Genomic DNA, 17680 nt, shown 5'->3' on the forward strand with positions numbered 1-17680 from the left:
GTCAAGGGTCCACACAGCCAAGACTATAGAAACGTCCCTAAAGCAACACACCTGCCTGGTCTTTCCCTTCTGGGAAAGAGTCAGCTCTCCTTTATTTAAGAAACTCCTATATCGGAGTCCATGCACAAAAAGTGTGGCTCTCACCTAGCCAGCCAACATCTGACCGACACAACCAACACAGAAGACAAACTTCAGCCCAGTAGAAAAGCCCCTGATCCTGTTTTCTCGCTTACTTCTCCCACCTTGCTGGATTCCTAGCTGACAAAGTAAAATTACAGCACCTTTAGACTGTTCCTGCCTTCCTTTCATCTGAGTTTGAGATTAGAAGGGACCTCTGCAGTAATGGAAGTGCCATCTGAGCTTCTGCTACTTGACAAGCAAGGACTTCCCTGTGTAACAACAGGAAGAAAAGATTAAGGTTCAAGATAAGGAGGATAATATGAGGACTAAGGCAAGTGTTAAAGAGTTGAATAAAAATGAAAGAAAACAAATGATCAATTTATGGTCACAGGAAATCTCCAGAGGGTCTCACAAACAAGAAGTTAGAGTATTGGTCCTGAAGGAAAGAGAACGTACACGAAGACATCATGACTTTCAAACTGAAAACTCTAACAGAGACCCAGCAAAATGGCAAACTGGATGACCAGAGAAACTCTCCAAGTGGGAACACCTAAATTAACAAATAATATATGTTTAAAATCCTTTTTAAATGGCTGAATTGATGGGAATATAAAGAAGATCCTTGGGTGCAAATGAAAAGCAAAAAGCCAAAGAAATAAGGAGCCAAAATGCAAATTGACTGTGGGGTCCAAAAAGCTCAAGCCAAACATTTAGTTTTAAGTGAATCTGGGTTTGTAATATTTCCAGGCATTTGGTAAAAGTAACACATGTACTCTCTGAAAGAATGTGACTTTCATCCAGGCCTCAAAGAACTCTCAGATAAAGTTCCAAGGAACATGAGTTCACAATCAGAAATAGTGAAACACATAATGAACAAGGCACCATGAGTGAAAGTCAGTTAGAAACAACCGCAGATAGACCTGTTGTGACAATAGAAAGCAGAATTATCAGAAATAGAATTTTAAGGGAAAAAAAACTGTTTAAAAACTAAAAGGCATTAAAAATATGGCAAGGGAATAAGAGACTTTCAAAAATCAACAAGCAGATTTGGAGGACAAAAGAAAACTTTTAGAGAGAGAACTTAATACTGGGACTAGAAACTCAATAGATGGGGTTAGCCTTTAGAAGCAACTTAAGACTTAGTGAACAAGGACCTACTGTATAACACATGGAACTTTGCTCAATGTTATGTGGCAACCTGGATGGGAGAGGAGTTTGGGGGAGAATGGATACATGTATATGTATGGCTGAGTGCCTTCACTATTCACCTGAAACTATCACAACATTGTTAATCGGCTATATCCTGATTAAGTTTTTTAAAAGACTTAGTGAACTAGAAGACATAGCTTCGGAAATTAGCCAGAGTGCAACACAAAGAAATATGAAATAAAGTTGAACTGCCAGGGAGAAAAGAGCAGGTCCATCATAGATCTAATCAGTTCCAGAAGGAAATGAGAGAATGACAAATATGCAATATTTGAAGAGATAACTATCCAGAACTAATTAAAAGCAAAATGACAGTCCTCGGATTTAGGAAGACATCAACACAAAGAAAGCCAGAAGATAGTGAGATAGGATCTTCAAAGTGATGACAGGATATAAGTGTCAGTGAAACTAGTAGTTCCAAAATAATGGTGAAATAAAAATACTTTCAAAAATAATTTAGAAGTGAGAATGTTTATAATGAACTGATCCCAATTATAGGAATTTCTGTAGGCTCTTCTTCAGGAAGAAAGATGATCCCAGGATGAGGAAGACCGGTCTATCAAACAAAACAGTCAATGTGGGTCTAGCTAAAAGAAAAAAAAGATTACTTCAAAAAATAACACTGCTTTTAAAAATGTCATTTATAGTGGTAGAACTAAAATATTGAACAAAAGTTCATAATTGGTAAGTGACTAGAATTAAAGCATCCTAACTTCCTTGCAATATTTTGGAGGTAGCTATAAATACCACTTAAATTTAGATTTTGCTAAGTTTATTATAGTTTCTAGACTAATCACTAAAGGAATAAAAACAATGTATACCTTTGAAACTGAAAAGGGAAGAAGGAATGAAAAGATGGGGGGATTTTTCAATACAAAAAATGAGAAAAAAAGAAAAGAGTAGGACTAATAGAGACACAGAACAAGATAGCAGAAATAAATCCAAATACATCAGTAAAACACAATATATTAGACTGTCCAACTCTCTAAGAGCTTATGTCAGAATGCATAAAAAAAGAATCCATCTATTTGCTGTTCATCAGAGAGATACCTAAAGTCACAGAAAAATTGAAAGTAAAAAGACAGAAAAATATATATTAGGAAAACACTAACCAAGAGAATATGGTTTAGTTGTATTAACATGAAACAAAGCAGAGTTTAAGGCAAAACTCATTAGTAGAGATTTTAAAAAGCAAGGAGTGGTGGTTTGCTACATACCATTAAAAGATTGAATTCTCTAGGAAGATATAAGAATGCTACAATGTTTGTGCCTAATAACACAGCATCAAATATATAAAGAAAAAGTAGACAGAGATCACAAAGAAGAACAAACATAAGTTAGGAATTTCTAAAACATACTTTTAAACAATTCAAGTGTCAAAAAGAAGTATGACAGTAATAAGAAAATACTCAGAACTAGAAAACAACAAAAATATCACGTATCACAATTTGTGGGATGCATAAAGCAGTACTTAGAGGAAATTTTATAGCCTTAAATGCTTACACTAGAAAAGAGGAAAGTTTGAAAATTGATGAACTAGACACCGCACTTAAGAGGTTAAAAATATAACAAGCCTTCTAAAAATCAAAGCAAAGTGTTAGTCACTCAGTCATATCCATCTCTTGCGACCTCATGGACTGTAGCCCATGAGGCTCCTCTGTTCATGGAATTCTCCAGGCAAGCATACTGGAGTGGGTTGCCATCCCCTTCTCCAAGGGATCTTCCCAACCCAGGGATCGAACCCAGGTCTCCTGCATTGCAGGCAGATTCTTTACCATTTGAGCCACCAAGGAAGCAAAGAAAATAATAAAGGAAACAACTAGAAGCTAGAAAACTAGGAAACCATAGAGCTAAATCAGCAAGCTAAAAATTGGTTCTTTGAAAAGATTTTTTAAAATCTGACAAATTCTGGCAAGCATAATAAAATACAACTTTAGGAATGAAAGGGAACATAAATAGAAGGTGAAGAAAATTTTTTTAAAAGTAAGAGGTTGTTATGAAAAATCCTATGTCAATAATTTTAGGAAGAAATGGATAAATTCCTATAAAATATAAATCACCAAAAATGACTCACACAGAAACAGAAAATCTCAAAGGTCCTATAAACATTTTTAAAAATTGTATCAGCAGTTTAAAATATCCCCAAGAAGAATACTAAGTCTAGACAGTTTTACAAATGAATCTACCAAAACCTTCACGCAACAGATAATGTCAGGCTTTTGTCATTTATTCAGAGACTAGAAAAAGAGCAAATATGCCTCAAGTCATTTTAGAAGATTAGTATTATCTAGACACCAAAACCTGAAAAAAAAAGTATCAGAAAAAGAAGTCCCAAGCCATTACCATTCATAAAAATTGATGCAAAAAAATTCCTAAGCTAAATATTTGCAAACTGAACCCAGCAATGAAGAAAAAAGATAATGTAACATGACCAGGACAAATAGTTTCAGAACTGCAAAGTTGTTTCAGCATTAAAAAAAATAAACTATTAATATAATTCACCACATTAACAGATTAAAAGAGAAAAAACATATGATCACTTCAACAGATCCATAAAGAACATTCAATAAAATGTAACATCATTCATGATAAAAACTTCTAGCTTGCTAATAATCACTCAGCTTATAAATTTCAGAGTTGGTGGAGAAACATAAATATTCCATTTTAACTTATAAATTTCAGAGTTGGTGGAGAAACATAAATATTCCATTTTAAATTAGATCAGATAAGAATACTCTCTATTATCAGTTATACAAAGTATTAAACTTATGGTCCTAGTCAGTACAGTCAGACAAGAAAAGCAAATAGCTAAAAAGAAAAAGAAATTACAAGTACACAGAAGAATCAAAAATTTTAAAGAGCCAGTTCTTTGGATGAAAAATAACCATAAAATAGATGAAATGCTATTAAGCCTAATGAAGCAAAAAATAAAATAGCATAAATTACAAAATCAGGAATGAACAGATAAAAAACAGAACAGATACAGAAGCATTTTATTATAGTAATATGTGCAAATCCACACCAATGTAATAAACAATATCTGATGATGTCTAACACACCAAATTGAAGATGTAGAAAGTGATCAAAGAACCTCCTCCCAAAAATAGATGCTGGGCCCAGTGTTACAAAATGAGTACAGAACAGACACATCTTATCCAATTGTATAAAATACGTATTCTGGAAGATCTTCTATAATTCAAAACTCACATCTTACAACCAGCATTTTCAAGAGAAGATGATAGGTATCCTGTTTACCAGCTAAACCATACATACAATTCATTTGGCCACCACCCTTTAAATTACATGACTATTAATCATTTTTTAAATTTAGATTGATTCACAATATTACACATTTTATACACAAAACAAGGCTATTAAAATACCATGCAATTTCCAACTTGCATGATTGAAATTCATAAAGAATCGCTCTCAAGTAGTTTCAAACCTTTAAACAATCGTTCTCATCTCTTAGAGACTGTTTAAGAGCACAGAAAAAGAGAGTACACCTCAGAAAATATTTTATGAAACTCATTTAAAACCCTGATGGCAAAACCTAACAAAGACAACCTAAAAGTAATACATATGAACAAATACGCAAAAATCCTACATAAATAATAACAAATCTAACTCAATAACTAACACATACCAAAACTTCTCCTTACAAACTTCCCCTTCACCAGGATTAACAAAAACTAACCAGTCTCTCTGCTAACAATTGAAGGTCCAGAGCAGATGAAAGCCTGCAGCTAATCTAATTTATCCACTGCAGCTCCCAGAGATGAGCTGAATGTTCACCAAGAATTGTTTGTTCCCAAATCTGCTCATTCCACTTGTATTAATATTGTAATTGGATCAATAAGCATTATAAATACATATAATTTTAATTTTAAAAGAAAGGGCATTTTATCTATGAAAATTAATTTAGTGCTATTGATGTTTTTTAATGGTAAAAATTAAGTATGAGTGAAGTGACCAAAAAAAAGGTGTGAGGGATCTTAAACCTTAAAAGAACTCCACATTCAGGTTCTTTTGCACCTACCATTAAGATCTCAAAAACTTTAATAAACCTAAAGGAAAAATAATAAATAATGCATTTTAGATGTGTTTTATACCAGAAGGACAACATAACACCCAAATAGCAGACTCAAATTTAAAGAGGCCTTGGCATATGTCAAATGATTGTCAAATGAAGATACATGGATATGATTAAAAAGAAAATGTTTATGGTACTTATATTTGATTTTAATGAGTTCCTATTAAACTGACTTTTTCAGTTAGCCTACCAACTACCTATCCTGATTGACTGCATAAGAAGACTTCATTTGTAGTCAGCTATAATACCATGACCACTTGACTGATTTGGGTTTACCTCAGGAATGCAGGACAATTATATACATCAATATATATGTATATGAACAGAACAATGGAAAACAAAATTATCATCTTGATAAATGGCACTGGATAATATTAAACTCCCATATCTAATTTTTAAGCTATTAATCTTGTGGTTCAGCTGGTAAAGAATCCGCCTGCAATGCCGGAGACCTGGGTTCAATCCCTAGGTTGGGAAGATCCCCTGGAGAAGGAAAAGGCTACCCACTCCAGTATTCTGACCTGGAGAATTCCATGGACTGTATAGCCCATGAGGTCGCAAAGAGTCAGACACAACTAAGCGACTTTCACTTTACAAAATCAAAAATATCTACCTGAAACTACCAATCATTATCATAATTAATTAATGGGAAATGACAGAGAATTTCTCATTAGAATCAGTAACTAAATAAGTTTGCTCACTAGCATCTCAATTACCAAATGTTATTCTGAAAAAAGGAATAAGGTAAAACTATTACAAAGAAAGTGACATATTTATTATTGTTTGAAGAAAACAACCTTAGCTGCTTGAAGAATTCAACTGGATCAATTAGCCACTGTCAGAAGTAACAAAGACACTTAATAAAGAATCTGTTTCAAAGTAAATATACAAAAAAATGTTGTTTTCCATATTCTAGCAATAACCAGCTAGACAAAATAATAAGAAAAAAAAGATACCATTTGGGTAGCAAAATAGTCTATAAAGTGCCTAGGAATAAACTTAACAAGAAATGCACTAGACCTATTTAAAGTAAACTAAAAATAACTCTTCTAAGGGACATAAAATAAGACAATTATAAAAATTAAGAAATTAGGACTTTCCTGGTGATCCAGTGGTTAAGAATCCACCTGTCAATGCAGGGGACACGGGTTCAATCCCGGTCCAGGAAGAACCCACATGCTGCGGAGCAACTCAGCCCAGGCACCACAACCACCAACACCCACACACCCTGCAGACTGTCGCCACTGCAGGGAGAAGCCCGTGCGCCGCAACAAAGAGTGCCCACTCGCTGCAACTGGAGAGAACCCACACGCAGCAGCAAAGACCCAAATGCAGTCAAAAAGAAATACATAATTTTTCAGTCTTTTTTTAAAAAAGAAATTCAATGTCCTGCGATGGGAGAAGAGTTAAAACTTTATGGATATCCATACAATGGAATGACATGCAAACATTTTGTCAAGAATATAAACATATGGAAAAACATCTACAATACACTTTTAAGTAAAAGAAAATTCAGATTTTTAAAGTATGGTAAGATTCAGGTTTTATTTTTTAAGTAATTAATGTGCATAAGAGATACCTATAAATATAGGCACATCAAAATCTTAAGTGTTCATCTCCAACTGGTAGGAATACAGGTGGTTTTAACTTTCCTGCCTTATACTTTATTGTATTTTCTGTATTTTCTACAACAGATAAATCAGAAAACACTTAAAATATAGATTGCCTCCTCCTAGAAGCCATAAAGCACCCAATATAGCAATGCCTCCTCTTGAACCATGAATGAAATTTTACTTTCAGAAGGTCCTATATCTTAGGTTCCCCCTACAGGCCTGGGGCTCCCCTTGGCCCTCAGCATGGGACTTCGGGAGTGCATATTGAAAGCTAGACACAACCGCCATCTTCCTGGAAGGACCCATGATCCTTAAAGATAACACCTAGGAAATCAGCTCAGGAGGACAGAAGGAGCACTCATGGGAACTGCAGGTGTGAACTGTGGGCCCCAGCAGACCACTCAGTGCCTGCTGGGGACGGCCAGGGTTCTGCAGTATCACTTGCCTCTTGCCCACAGAGGCCTCTCATGTCCTACATCCCAGCAGTCAGGGTCCAGAGACTTCTCCGTTTCCCCTGGCCCATGCAATCCCAACCAAGACCCCAGCCCTCACGCAGGGAAGCAGGATTAAGGTAAATCCCAGGATGCACCAAGAGATAATTCAGACTCATGTTTCTGAGAATCTTCCCTTAGCTTTCTCCCCACCCCTCCATTACTGCGCAGGGCAGGTTAACTGTTTTCTGCCAGGGCTCAGAAAACTCCTTTCTTCCCCTCCCACCCCCACCTCCTCTGCTCCCTTCCTAACTCCCTAACCCCACCCAGTCCCCCCGGGGAAATCAAGGTGCCCCCAAATAGGTAAACAATACATACATGAAGACTGGATGGAGAAGATGCCATGTTAGTGGGGGCCAAGCCCGACAGACCATCTGCAAACTACAAATTAAACACGCTGGTTAGCAACAGGATTAGAAAAGCCACGTCAGGGAAGACTGGGTGGTCCCAAGGAAGCAGAACTCTCCACGTAGGCACCCTCTGCTCTCTCTCCAGGGAGGCTACAAAAGCTGTGGGAGGAATGTGTGCTTTGGAGTTGGACAAGTGTGGCCCCAAATCCTGGCCCCAGTGCTCTATGTGACCCTGAGCTCTCTGAGTCAGCATCTCCATCTGGAGAATGGGCTCAAAGCCTTGAACTGTCGCAGAGCAGCAGCGAGTGTGGATGAGATGAAGGCTGAGCATGCCAAGGACAAGGTGAGGCACCCGCGAGGGCTCAGTCCTTGCCTGTCTCCTGCCTGCTTTCTTAGAGCCCTGGGCACTGCTGACTGCACTCTCACAGGCCCTCCCAGCCTTTCAGTCATCCCGACCTCAGACATCCACCAAGCTCCGCATCATCACTGGTGGTTTCCCCTAAGAGCTGAGCCACGCCAACCCCTGCTGGGGCACCATTCCTAAGCCAGTGCAGGTTTCTGAGTCTGCCCTTGAGGACAGACATCAGGGCATCATACGACTTCGCCCCAAACCAGCCTCATAAACACGCCACCTCTTAATATAGCAAACCTACTGCCTTCTCCTTTGGCACCAGATCCTTGCCTGCAATCTCGTGGTATGGTGAATCCACACCATGGATGAATCCTTGGGCTGCAGGGTCCAGGAGAGCCTTGGTGGGGGTCAGGGCTACAGGCAGGGTAACATTTTGGGGGACCACTAAAATAGCCCTCGGGAAGGTGATGGGGTCCTGGGGGGAACACATTCCTGTCTAGATGGAGGTGGCCAGGAGATGCCTTGTGGGCAGAGGAGAGAGGAGCTGTGAAGGGCAGAGGTGTGAATAAAGCAGCACCGCCAGGCTAAACAGTCCAGGGAGGCAGGTGAATGGGGTGTGACTGGAGCGGGGAGGAGACAGGCGGGGACCCAGAGCTGCCAGGAGGGAGACCCTCTCTCCTTTCGGCCTGGAGCAGGGGGCTCTGGGAGTCTCCACAAGAGGCCAAGGCCCAGTGTCCTTCCTTCCTCGGCAGGAAGGTGCAGGGAGACCCACTCGCCCGGGGTCAGGGAAACGCAGAAGAAGTAGTCTGGGAACTCACAGTCCCCTCCCTGATCTGTGAAGGGAGCCTCACTGAGGGGCACCCTGGCCTCCCCTAAACCAGCCCTCGGCTGTTCAGGCCCAGGAGCACAGGCAGGAAGGCAGAAGGGCTGGGCACGCAGCCACGCCGCGGGAGGATTCCAGGGGGCTGGCTGCATGTCGGTGGGGGTGGCATGACCCTTGAATCGACCAGATGAACTCCATGTGAAGCCCTCAGTGGCCCAGAGACCAGCCCAGCCAGGCAGCAGCTCTGCCCCTCTGGTTCTCATCCTGAACCTCACAGAAGCCTTATTGTTATTTTTAATACAGATCGTTTTTAGAAAGGTGAGAGGGAAACCGGCAGTTCACCAGTGCAAGAGGGAGAAAAAATAAAGCTAAACATAGTGCTCCAAAGGTCTGGGCCAGCTTCCGAAATTACACGTTCCCCTTTGGGATCCGGGCATAATTTGCTGCTCCGGTTCTGGGAGCACGTTCCCACCTTCACGGCGTCCCAGAGACTAAAACCGGAGCAGAAGGCTCAAAATTAGCCCGAGCCAGGAGCCAGGGAGCAGCCAGCCCCAGCACCCCACCCCATACCCGTGGAGAGCAAGCCTCCTGACTCCTCCTGCACACTAGCCTGCATTTCCCCCAGAGCCTCCCAGGCCCATCACACACATGCGTGTGCATACACACACACACACACACACACACACTCAGTACACCATCACACACACGCAGTCAACACACACACTGTCAACACACACATACCGCCCGCCACCGAGCCTTTGCCTCACTCCTCTGCCCACCAGGAAAGGCCTCCTCTCCCCGCTGCTGTTCTAACCCCTCTCACCAGCCCCCTCAGAGAAGCTTTCCTAATGACCTAGTCCACGCTGACCCTGCAGGCCTAGAGTCCCAGATCTTGGTGTCCCTGCTAAGCAAGCATTCATGTCTTTGCCATCACTCTCATCATCTCATATGGATCCACAACACAGACCTCCTGTCTTTGCCCACCAGAGGGGAGACTTCCCAAGAGCTCTCTCTTCCTCTTTAGCCCTACTCAGCCCACACACACACCCCCACCCCAGTCCCTGGAGACTTCAAGAGGATACCCCTACCCGTGGTGGTCTCTCAGAGCAACAGGAAAGAGTCACCTCGACTGGCGGCTCCCATGCCTGGAGGTGGGTGATGCGTGGGATAGACAAGGGGCGTCACCCTTATGTGGGCCTCAAGGTCCTGGGGGAATGGCGGGGAGCCAGCTCCAGGTGTGTCCCTGCACTGCCAGTCATCATCAGAACACAGGAACTAGTAGATGAGGAGGCGAAGACCCCAGGTTTGTTTGAAAGTGAAAATAGAGCCTGATTCAGACTCAGAGGCAGAATGAGAGACAGGGAGAGCAGCCTGGAGTGGGGGAGTCGGCGGAGGGAGAAGGACAGGACAGGGGAAATGCTGGGAGCAGTTCATTCACATCGTCTTCCTGGTTGGAGGCATTGTCTGTCTGTTCATTACTTTTCTATATTTTCCCAACTGTAGATAATAGACATACACTTATAATCAGAGAAAAATGAATATATCCTTTATTTCGAGGACAGTACTACACGGAATGAAACACCTCTGAGCCCCTCTCTGAGGACACCCCTGGCCTGCCCTCAGAAAGTCAGGCATCAAGGCCACAATGCTTACAAGCAGCAGCACTGAGCTTGCACATACATCTGCTCTCAGCCTCCCACCTCTCATGCACACTTACCCACGCACACACACTCACACCACCCCTATCCCCAGGCTGTGGTTCTGAAATCTATACAAAGGACAGCCGCACAGACCAAGAATACACTGTGGGGTTACTATGTGAGTCCCAGTCCCCTACAGAGAAGAGTCCAGGAAGCCATGACCCTCCTCACCCCCAGAGATGGGTGTCCACTTTCGAACCCTGGAAGGCCAAGTAGACAGTTCTGTTTCATACATCCATTTAAGATCATCTCTGGAACTGGCCACTCTTGACAGACCGAAAGATTTCTAGAAACCTAAGAAACATTCGGCCGTGGTGGTCAACCCAATGACCTGAGCATCAGGTCATTGGTGACTTTTTCTAGCATGTGCAGCTCATCCCAGGAACTGGGCAAGGATGGGGAGAAGGTTCTTTGGCCAAGAAGAGGCGACAGAGAGAGGACACAGGAGGGACCAAGACAGAAGCCAGACGTGGTAAGAGAGCATTTGGAGCTGGAGAGGAGCCTTCTGCTGGATCCACAGCCGCAGCTGGTAAGCACAGCGGTGGGGCTGCATCACAGTGGGAATGGTAAGTTGGCCTGGAGACACAGGTTAGACAAACAGGAGCCAGAAAAGTCCCAATTCTGCTAGACTTCTTGCTTCTCCAGTCCCCAGAGATCAGGGCTCTCCATCCTACCTGCACTGGGGAAGGGGACAGGGGACGAGAGCTCAGCCAGAACTATCTGGAAAACCACTGGGTCTGGAACCCACGGCCTCCTGAATCAGCCCCGGTCCTCCCAAGTCCTGCTCGGGGGATATGCAAGACAGAGTCAGTGAAAGATTTCCTGGACCAGCCAAATCAGATCAATGATCTCAGAGAAAAGCACAACATGGAATTGCTTTTTCCTGAAGCTGCCATCAGACCCCATCAAGACAGGGCTCCCTAGAGACTGGGACAGGTCTCCCTGCCGGCCTGGGGCTCCTTGACAATAAGGTTATGTCTCCTCCGCCATCAGACAGGGAGCTGGATGAGGGCAGGATCCAAACCTCCTCCACCAGAGCAGGCAGAGCTCACCTCCCCCTCTCCCTGTGGACCTCTGAGGCCCTGTGAGCCAGCCCCTCCCCTGTGGACAAGCCTCACCCCCGCCCCACCCTCCGCCTGGCCAGCAGCTTGAGCCATGTCCTCCCACAAAGAGTGCCGACCCTGCTCTGGCTCCTACCCCGGTCCCGGTTCACTCATGTCAACGCCGGGAGGACGTCCAGCCTGGGCCTACTCACTGTCTGCCTCTGGCTGCACTTGTAGCCAGCAGGACCCGAAACAGTGCCTCCGGATCTGAGTCTGCAGGCATTTTGAGGGCGGCACACACAGAACAGAAATCCTACGGGGCCAGCTCTGCGCTACCCCACACAGACTCAGACGGCCCGCTGAGCGGTGGGATCCAGCGCTGGGCACCAAGCTTGGGGCTAATTATCTGCCTCATTCAGCTACAAACACCCACCCAGGCCTTGAGTGCAGCTGAATTCCCTGTATTTGCAATTTCCATTTGGGTGTCCCCAGGCAAGAGAAGCTCCTCCTTAGCTCCTACAGAGAGTAGGCAGGATCCACCCACCCACCCATTTACTTATGCATCCATCCACTCATCCATCCACTCATCCATCTGTGCGTCTGGGAAGGCAGATCTTCTTCGAATGCCTCCTCTAAGCCAGGCCCTGTGCTGGCATTGAGGACACAAAAAGGAGTGGGTCCCACTCACTGCCCTGAGCCTAGTCTAGGAAACATGCTAACATTTACAGTGGCAGCATGACTTAAGGCAAATGCAGTGACCCAGAGAGAGACAGGACTTTCAGAAGAAGTGGAGGAGCCAGGGCAGAATCCTGGAAGGAGATGACCTCACCGAGGCTGAGTCTTGAGTGACTGGTGCTGGCCAGAGGTGTACCCAGCAGAAAGGGGGGTGGGGTGGGGCCCTGGAGAGCCAGAGAGGTGGGAGAAGTGGGCAGCTGGGACCTTGTGAGGATGCTTAGCTCCAGTGACACTTGAGAGCAACTATAAAGCTCTTGTGTCAGCAGCAGTGTGACCCAGGACTGAACACCAGCAACGTCCCCTTGGAAGCAGCAAAATGGTGAAAGAGATGAGTGCATGGAAAGAAGCAGAAATTCACCCTAAATGTCAGACAGAAGCCCCTATAAGCACATCTCAGGGACAGCTTTGAGGACCCCAAGACCTACCCAGCACCCAAAGTTGTCCTCTTGTTCTCAAGGCTAATATTTGATTGATGGCTTAAAAAACTTGAACCCTTCCAAAATGCCACCCCTTTCCTGGTGAAAAAATAGACTGTGGGCCTGAGGACACATGTGCTGTCAACGTAAGTTGGGAGGCTCTGCTCTGGGCAGCCCAGAAGCTCTGGGAGCCCCAAGTGCCATGGGGCAGCCAGAGTCAAGCAAAGCCAAGAGGAAGGTGACAACGTGGAGCAGAGGAACAGAGCTGTTCAAGGCTGGTGCTCACAGTGAGGTCCATGTCCATCTCCACTGTGATAAGGCTGGGGCATCTCAGCCATACAGGACCCACAGCCACCCAGAGCCCAAGGTGGGAAGAGTGACCCCCCCTCAGTAAGAGATGCCACAAGCCGCCTGCCATGCTGTTCGGCATTGGCGCCTGGGTCACCAGGTGGAAGGGGCTTCCCCTGTGGCTCAGCTAGTAAAGAATCCGCCTACAATGTGGGAGACCTGGGTTTGATCCCTGGGTTGGGAAGATCCCCTGGAGAAGGCAAAGACTATCCACTGCAGTATTCTGGCCTGGAGAATGCCATGGACTGTATAGTCCATGGGGTCACAAAGAGTCACAAAGAGGGAGTTTCACTTCACCAGGCAGAGCACAGAGCAAAGGGCTGCTTCTTACCTGCCGGCAGGGTCAGACACCCTGGCAGTAAGACCCTCCTCCTGCCCCTCCTCCCTCCCGCAGGTGGAGGGGATGGGGCATCTGGGACTACTGGCTTAAACACAGACCCCGCCTTCAAGCTGCCTCCAGGGTGCCAGCAAGCACAAGCCCATAGGTGAATCTCTCCCCAAGGAAGGTCCTAGCCACGGGGCTGGGCACCCCAGAGACTGCCAGCCACTCCTCACCCTGTCTTCCTTCTCTCTTTCTTGCTCCTCCCACCCTGATTTCCTGGGTGATCGCCAGGGGCAAGCCCTCCACATGGCCTTCAAGGTGGCAGGGCCATTTTTCTCAGATGCTTTGGGTCTTGCCCAGTAGACCCACAGAGTTTTCCACAAGCCACCACCCTGCTCCCATCCCTGCTGGAAGCTCCTAACTGGGTCCCTCCATCTGTCAGGTGGCCAGCCACCAGGCTACAGGGGGAGAGTCTTATGGAGGCTGTGTGATGAGGGAGGGGGAGGAAGGCCAGGGGAGAAGGAAAACAAGGCAGCTCTCGACGGAAGCAGTGTCTGTCCCCAGGGACCCTTCCTACCTGGATGGGGATGAGGGGCTCCTTGTCATCGATGTCGATCAGCACATCTTCCCCGGGACTGAGTAAGCTCACGTCATCTGGAGGGAGAGCCGTGTCCAGGCCTGAGAGGGGCACCCCTGGGGACTCCCCGCTCCCGAGCCGTGAGACTCGGCCTCGGGTCTCATCACACTTCTCACTTCGTGTCTTCCTCTTCCTCCCCCCTCACGCTCCCCATCTCCCCAGGCCCCTCGCTCCTCATCCCTGTGATCCCTGCATCTCCCTCTCCTGTGGCCTTTTCCACATGACCTCTCACCACAGCATCGACCCCCGCTCCCTGGAGGACCCAGCCTGGGCCAGATGAGGCCCTGAGGAAGACAAGATTCCCGCCCTTCCCTCCCGTCACCTGGGCAAGTCACTTCTCACTCAGTAAGAGGAGGCCTTCAGGACGTGCCTCAGCTGGAAAGCCCGCTGCCCGCCCCCGCCAGTGAAGGGCCCCTCCCCACCTGGGCCGCCCTGTGGGGACGGACTGTCCTCTGAGTACGGGTCACACAGGAAGCTCTCCAGGGAGCGGACTGTACACTGGCCCACCACGGGCCGGCGGCCAAACTGGCGGTTATCAATGACCTTGACCACGATGGGGGGACAGTACAGCTCCTCCCTGGGCAGCATCTGGGTGGAGGAAGAGGGAAGCTCTGAGCAGCGGCCTGACCTCATCTCTGGGAGGTCCCAGAGGGAGGGGAGCCCTTCTTCCCAGGACAAGTCCAAGGAGCAGAAAATGACTCTCAACCTACACCTAACCCCCAAGGGTCATCAATCCAAAGCGGTGATCGGCTGAGCCCAGGAGCGGGCCCCTGGGGCAGAAGCCGCCCACCTCTCTGTCTGCCTCCTGAATGCTGCATGCAGAGGCTGACTTTCCCCTCAAGCTTTAACCCCCAAACACACCCAACTCAGCCCAAAGTTAAAACAAGTCTCCTTTCCCTGAAGCCTCACTGGCCAGGGAAGGGGAGAAGGGAGAAGCTGGCCCGGGACACAACAGTTCTCGCAGACAGACCCCCCCCAAAGTGGATACTCAAGAGTTGGCTTCCAGGCCCAGATTCTTCTCCCCCAACCCTAAAAGCACTTTGAACACAACTTGAAATAATTTATATTCTCTCCTTCGGTGGTGGCTTTGACCCAGCCAAGAGGAGGCTCCTGTTGACAGCCATTGGGCCTGGAATTTCTACAGCATTTTCATCTTGCAAACTATTTTCCTTCCCTCAGACTTGCCTTACTCTGGTCACTAAGCCCAGGCAAACCAGGCTGCTCAGGGGGCTGGAGCCAAGGGCCACGGGGGTGAGCCCCTCTGCAAGGGCCCAGGGTAGGGGAGGACTAGGTCCAGGAAGATTTGGAGGAATCCCCGAAGGTCAGAGCCCTGGCAGATGGCCCCCGGGGAGTGAGGCCTGCCCTGAGAGAGGAAACAGCCACGGGTGGGTCCTTGGGACTCCCATGGACTCGGGATCTGGGGAGACGGAACCAAGTTGGCGCCCTCTGTGCTGCCTGCAGGCTGCGGCTCCTCCAGGAAGCAGACAGCGAGCATTTCCTCCCGTTCTCAAAGGAGGTGGGAGCGAGACCATGAGCTAGGCAGAATCCTGCAGGGAGCTGAACCCCAGGCTGCCTGGGGCTGCGAGGAAATTCTAAGCACCAGGACTCTAGTAGGTAGCAGACCGCAGGGAGGTCAGGCTCACCACTTCCATGAAGAGGGTGCAGATGTCGAAGTTGGGGTTCTTCCGGAGGTTCTTGATGACACAGGATTGCACAGACTGGCCCCCGCACTCCACCACCAGGCTCGGGGAGGACACGCTGGCCAGCTGGTAGCTCTTCATGTTCCGAAGACCCCACGCCAGGATCTGGGGGTGTGGAGTGAGGAGAGCAGCTGGAAAGGCCCCAGGCCCCAGGAAAGGCTGGGCCAGGAAAGGGGAGGCCCCCAACCCCCACCCCCATGATGGGGGCAGGCTCACCTCAATGGCGGTTCGCTGGAGAACCGGCTTGATGTTCTGGGGGACCATGTAGATGTTGGTCTCCCTCTGGGGTGGCGGGTAGGGCAGGTCCGTGTCCTCCGACTGCAGGGCACGAGGGACAAGGGAGGCAAAGGCAGGAGGAAGACCAAGGCAGACAGACAAGAGAGGAGGACAGATGGGACGGAAAGAAAGTGCATGTGTGAAGAGACGCAGAAACAGAGCGGCGGGGACACAGAAGGGGGCAGCCGGGCAGGCAGGAACAGGAGAGCTCAGTCAGTTTCCCAGGCACCCTCTTCTCCAGGGTCACACCACCAGCACCTGGGCCCAGGGATCAGGCGAGTCTGTTTCAGACAAGCCCCGGGCCCCCACTCCTCCCACCAACGAGCCGCTCGGGGGTCCCATCCCTGTCACACACACGTGTGCACACACGTGCACTGTCCGGTCCAACCTGACACATCCACTTCAGCCCATCTCGGTCCCGAGAGGACCACGTGCCCACCTGCCGCCCTCTCCTGCGTCCAGCTCAGACCCTCCCACCCATCACCCGCCCTGTGGTCCGTCTCCAGCCCCCACGGAGCCACGCCCACAGGCCTCGGCCAGCCCCCCACTCCCACCTCTCACACCTGTCCCGAGGTGTGACACAGCTGAACAGAATGCTTGCACCGTGGGACAGAAGAGGTGCTTCCAAACAGAAGAGGGGCCAGGAGAGCCTGTCACCCCAGGCACCAAAGGGCCTCCTGGGGAGGCTCCTTCACACCGTGGGCAAGAGGTGAGGGCGTCAGTTCTGGTGCTATGGGTCTGCCAAAAAGACTTGGGCAAGAACCCTGAAGAACTATTAATACACAGAGAAGCAGGTGAAGCACTACAACAGGTATCACTGTGGATTAGACGACTACCACGTCTGACAGTGGTTATGAACATGGGCTCTGGGTGTGAAGGAATCCCAACTCCACCACTTACTGAGTTAAATAAGTTATTTCACTTCTCTATGGCTCAAGGGTTTTCATCTACAAAATGGTTATTAAAAATTATCAACCTCTGAAGCTTAATATGAGGCTTGAAGAAGCTGATAACATTTAAAAGAGGTCCTGGTTCATGTAAACTCTCAATAGGAGTCCACATGGCAACTTTGTGACAATTAGAAAAAGATGTCCGTTTCTGAAAGCTCTTCACTTCCATGTCAGAAAATCATCCTAGTTTACTAGTTTATTTGAACAAGACACTTTACTGCCACCTACTGGAAACTGCTATAATAAATAAAAATATACAATGTCTGCACTGGAAATCGCAGTCCTGTAGGTAGACCCTGGTGCTCTCATGCAATGCACAACCTGAGCTCCATCTACGGAGGCCCTGACACCCAGGAGATGTTAACTATAAATCGAAGGGCTGTGCTGTGTGCTTTATAGCGCTCGCCTCACATAATCACATTAAGAAACAATGGAGTCATTGGATTCATTCTCCAAGCCGACTTGCTCTGGGTTCCTTCCCAAAGGATGTTTCATCCATCTGCAG

At 47.3% G+C, this 17680-nt stretch overlaps 1 protein-coding gene across 22 annotated transcripts in view; it reads right to left on the reverse strand.

Annotated features, from left to right (window-relative positions):
* The window catches only part of DYSF (dysferlin), a 219261-nt gene that overhangs the window by 51106 nt on the left and 150475 nt on the right, over positions 1 to 17680 (reverse strand). For 13 of the 22 annotated variants that reach the window (XM_070476375.1, XM_070476369.1, XM_070476392.1 and 10 more), the window contains 5 exons: positions 16166 to 16267; positions 15893 to 16054; positions 14672 to 14837; positions 14190 to 14266; positions 7842 to 7904 (listed from right to left, as the gene is read on the reverse strand). In XM_070476375.1, the coding sequence (XP_070332476.1) occupies positions 7842 to 7904; positions 14190 to 14266; positions 14672 to 14837; positions 15893 to 16054; positions 16166 to 16267 (570 nt within the window). The remainder of the gene's footprint in view (positions 1 to 7841; positions 7905 to 14189; positions 14267 to 14671; positions 14838 to 15892; positions 16055 to 16165; positions 16268 to 17680) is intronic. The other 9 variants (XM_070476394.1, XM_070476379.1, XM_070476397.1 and 6 more) reach the window with 1 other exon arrangement.

Source organism: Odocoileus virginianus, chromosome 2 (genome assembly GCF_023699985.2).
Source record: "Odocoileus virginianus isolate 20LAN1187 ecotype Illinois chromosome 2, Ovbor_1.2, whole genome shotgun sequence".
Classification (NCBI taxonomy): Eukaryota; Metazoa; Chordata; class Mammalia; order Artiodactyla; family Cervidae; genus Odocoileus; species Odocoileus virginianus.